Source organism: Gossypium arboreum, chromosome 6 (genome assembly GCF_025698485.1).
Source record: "Gossypium arboreum isolate Shixiya-1 chromosome 6, ASM2569848v2, whole genome shotgun sequence".
In the NCBI taxonomy this organism is placed as follows: domain Eukaryota; kingdom Viridiplantae; phylum Streptophyta; class Magnoliopsida; order Malvales; family Malvaceae; genus Gossypium; species Gossypium arboreum.
The window spans coordinates 1936861-1940084 of record NC_069075.1 but is presented as its reverse complement, the minus strand read 5'-3'; the positions used below and the strand labels follow the sequence as shown (position 1 = coordinate 1940084).

Here is a 3224-nt window from a genome sequence, read left to right as displayed (position 1 = left end):
CAACTACACACCCCTACGGTACAAGAAATTGGATAAGAGACTCGAGAAATTGGAGCAGATGCAAAAAGAAATACAGAAACAAATGCAGTCTCACATGCAAGAGCAATTAGCCAAGATTCAGCGAGAGATGAAAGAGCAAATGATGGAGTCCCAGAGGGAAATGATGAGTCGATTATCCAATTCTTTGTTGGGAGGAACGGATAAGGGAAAGGGCCCTATGGATAAAGTTGAAGAAACTAACGAAGATCCTCAATACCCCCCTGGTTTCACTCTGACACATGTACCGATGAAGCCCGAGATTGATTTACCGAAACCATCTGTCACGATCATGCCCCAACAGGTTCAGGTCGGAGCTTCGGTACCGATAAATTTCCAAACCGGCTCAGGCTCTAACTTTGTCAACAACCCAAACTATCCATCCGTTCCCGACTTGGATGAAATTGCTGAAGAGGAAAAGGCGAGGATGGATTCGCAAAAACAATTGGAGGAACGATGCAGATGGCTCGAGGAAAAATTCAAAGCCATGGAAAGCGTGGATCATCATCAAGGGATTGATGCCAAGGACCTGAGTTTGGTCCCAGATTTAGTCCTTCCCCCCAAATTCAAAATGCCCGAATTTGAGAAATACAATGGAACGAGCTGCCCTGAAGCCCACATCACTATGTTCTGCAGGCGAATGACGGGATATGTTAACAACGATCAGTTATTAAGCCATTGCTTTTAAGATAGTCTGGTCGGGGCGGCGTCTAAGTGGTACAACCAATTAAGTCGCTCTAAAATTAACTCGTGGAAGGACCTGGCCCAGGCCTTTATGAAGCAATACAATCATGTAACAGACATGACCCCTGACAGAATCACTCTCCAGAATATGGAGAAGAAATCGAATGAAAACTTCAGGCAGTACGCACAAAGATGGAGGGAGGTGGCCATACAAGTTCAGCCACCACTTCTGGAAAAGGAGACAACGATGCTCTTTATTAATACCTTGAAGGCTCCTTTTATTACTCATATGTTGGGAAGCGCCACCAAGAGCTTCTCTGATATAGTAATGACAGGAGAAATGATTGAAAATGCTGTAAGGAGTGGCAAGATAGAAGTAGGAGAAAGTACCAGAAAGTCGGTCCCGAGGAAAAGAGACAATGAAGTGAACAACACGAGCACATCTAGCAAAGGTCAGCCTAAGTCATTCACCGTAAATCAACCCAAGGCGGTGACCACCAATCAGCAAAGCTCTAGAAGACAAGAATCCAACGCGAGGGAGAACACAGAAAGACCACAATTCACCCCTATACCCATGACGTATAGGGAGTTGTACCAAAACCTGTTCAATGCTCATGTGGTCTCCCCTTTCTACCTGAAGCCACTGCAGCCCCCGTATCCCAAATGGTATGACGCGACTGTCCAATGTGAGTACCACGCGGGAATCATTGGGCACTCTATCGAAAACTGCGCAGCGTTTAAAAAATTAGTTGAAAGACTCATTAAGATGGGGATCGTGAGATTTGACGACCCAGCCACATCCAATATAGTGGGAAACCCGCTCCCCAATCATACCGACCAAAGAGTGGATGTGATATGCGAAGGCTTGAACAAGAAGACCAAGTATGAGGTTGCGGAAGTCTGGACTCTGTTGAGGCGAGTATGGATGGAGATGGTCAAGAGAGGATTGATCGCGTTGGATTCGAGGGAAGAACCTGAAGAAGAGAGAAAATACTGTGAGTTTCATGATGAAGTAGGGCATGAAATCCAAGGTTGCGTGGAGTTCAAGGCCCTAATAGAAAACATGATGAGCAATAAAGAAATGGAATTTTATGTAGAAGCCAAAAACCCCGTAGTGGGAGATATATGCGCATCAGAGGGGGAATCGACGACACAAAATCGAACACCTAACTATCCTGTGGTGATCATTTCGAGACCCAAAAATAATAAAGCTGGAATACAAATGCCACCGAGGGTCATAATCCAAAGACCTGCAGTCTTCCCTTACAAAGACAGCAAAAAGGTCCCATGGAATTATGATTGCAGTGTGATGACGCCGGAAAAGGAGTGCCCGATTGACGCTTTAAGAGGGGATCAGGACAAGGGATCCTATACACGTAGTGGGAGACGTTACGATACGGTGAATGAGGAGGCACAACCCACAAAAGGAAAAGCCCAGATAGTCGAGGAAGTGAAAGGAAAAGCAACCAAACCTGTTAACGAGCCAGTTAACGAAGAAGAGGCCAAGGAGTTTTTAAAATTCCTAAAGCATAGCAAGTACAGTGTGGTGGAACAGCTACGCAAACAACCAGCCCGCATTTCAGTGATGGCTTTGCTTCTGAGCTCGGAAGTCAATCGCAGCGCGTTAATGAAGGTCTTGAATGAAACGTATGTTCCCAATGATATCTCCGTTAACAAGTTGGACCGCTTGGTTAACAACATCAGTGCCGATAACTATATCTTCTTTAATGATGATGAGATACCACCCGGTGGTATGGGGTCGACTAAAGCTCTGCATATCACCACACGCTGTAAATGGTATACGCTGCCAGGCGTACTAATTGACAATGGATCATACGAGCGCCCCGCCATTGACCACACCGAGCAGATTACCTATAGACAGCTCTCACATGAAGGATTGCCAGAACATCGTGAAGGCATTCGATGGCACGGAGAGAAAGGTGATGGGCAGAATCGAGGTACCTCTTCAGATTGGGCCAAACACATATGAAATGGATTTCCTTGTAATGGACATCAAGCCCTCATATAATTGCTTATTGGGGAGGCCCTGGATACATTCAGTTGGGGCAGTGCCTTCCTCGTTGCATCAAAAATTGAAGCTAGTGTCGGAGGGAAGGTTGATAATGATTAAGGCTAAAGAAGATATTATTGCAACTGTGAGCAATAATGCGCCCTATTTGGAGACAGATGACGAAGCAATCGAATGCTCATTTCGATCTTTGGAATTTGTTAACGCAACGTTCATCGCTGAGGGAAGCAAAATTCTGGTGCCAAAATTGTCCAAAACCACGAGGATGAGCCTCCAACTGACATTTGGAAAAGGGGCCCTACCTGGAAGAGGACTTGGGAGACATCTACAAGGAAGAACTGAAACGCCAATGCTGAAAGACAAGAGAGACCGCTTCGACTTAGGATTTAAGCTGAATGCGAAACAAAAGAGAAGGGAGCAGGAAAAGAAGCAGGAAAGAAGGAGAGCTAGATTAACGGGGAAGGAAATCAAATGA

At 45.5% G+C, this 3224-nt stretch overlaps 1 protein-coding gene across 1 annotated transcript; it reads left to right on the top strand.

The window, feature by feature from the left end:
- Nucleotides 1-838: 838 nt before the first annotated feature.
- Nucleotides 839-3224, top strand: LOC108485269 (uncharacterized). The gene is made up of 2 exons (XM_053029789.1): nucleotides 839-2678; nucleotides 2782-3224. The coding sequence occupies exons 1-2, from the start codon at nucleotides 839-841 to the stop codon at nucleotides 3222-3224; spliced, it is 2283 nt and encodes a 760-aa protein (XP_052885749.1).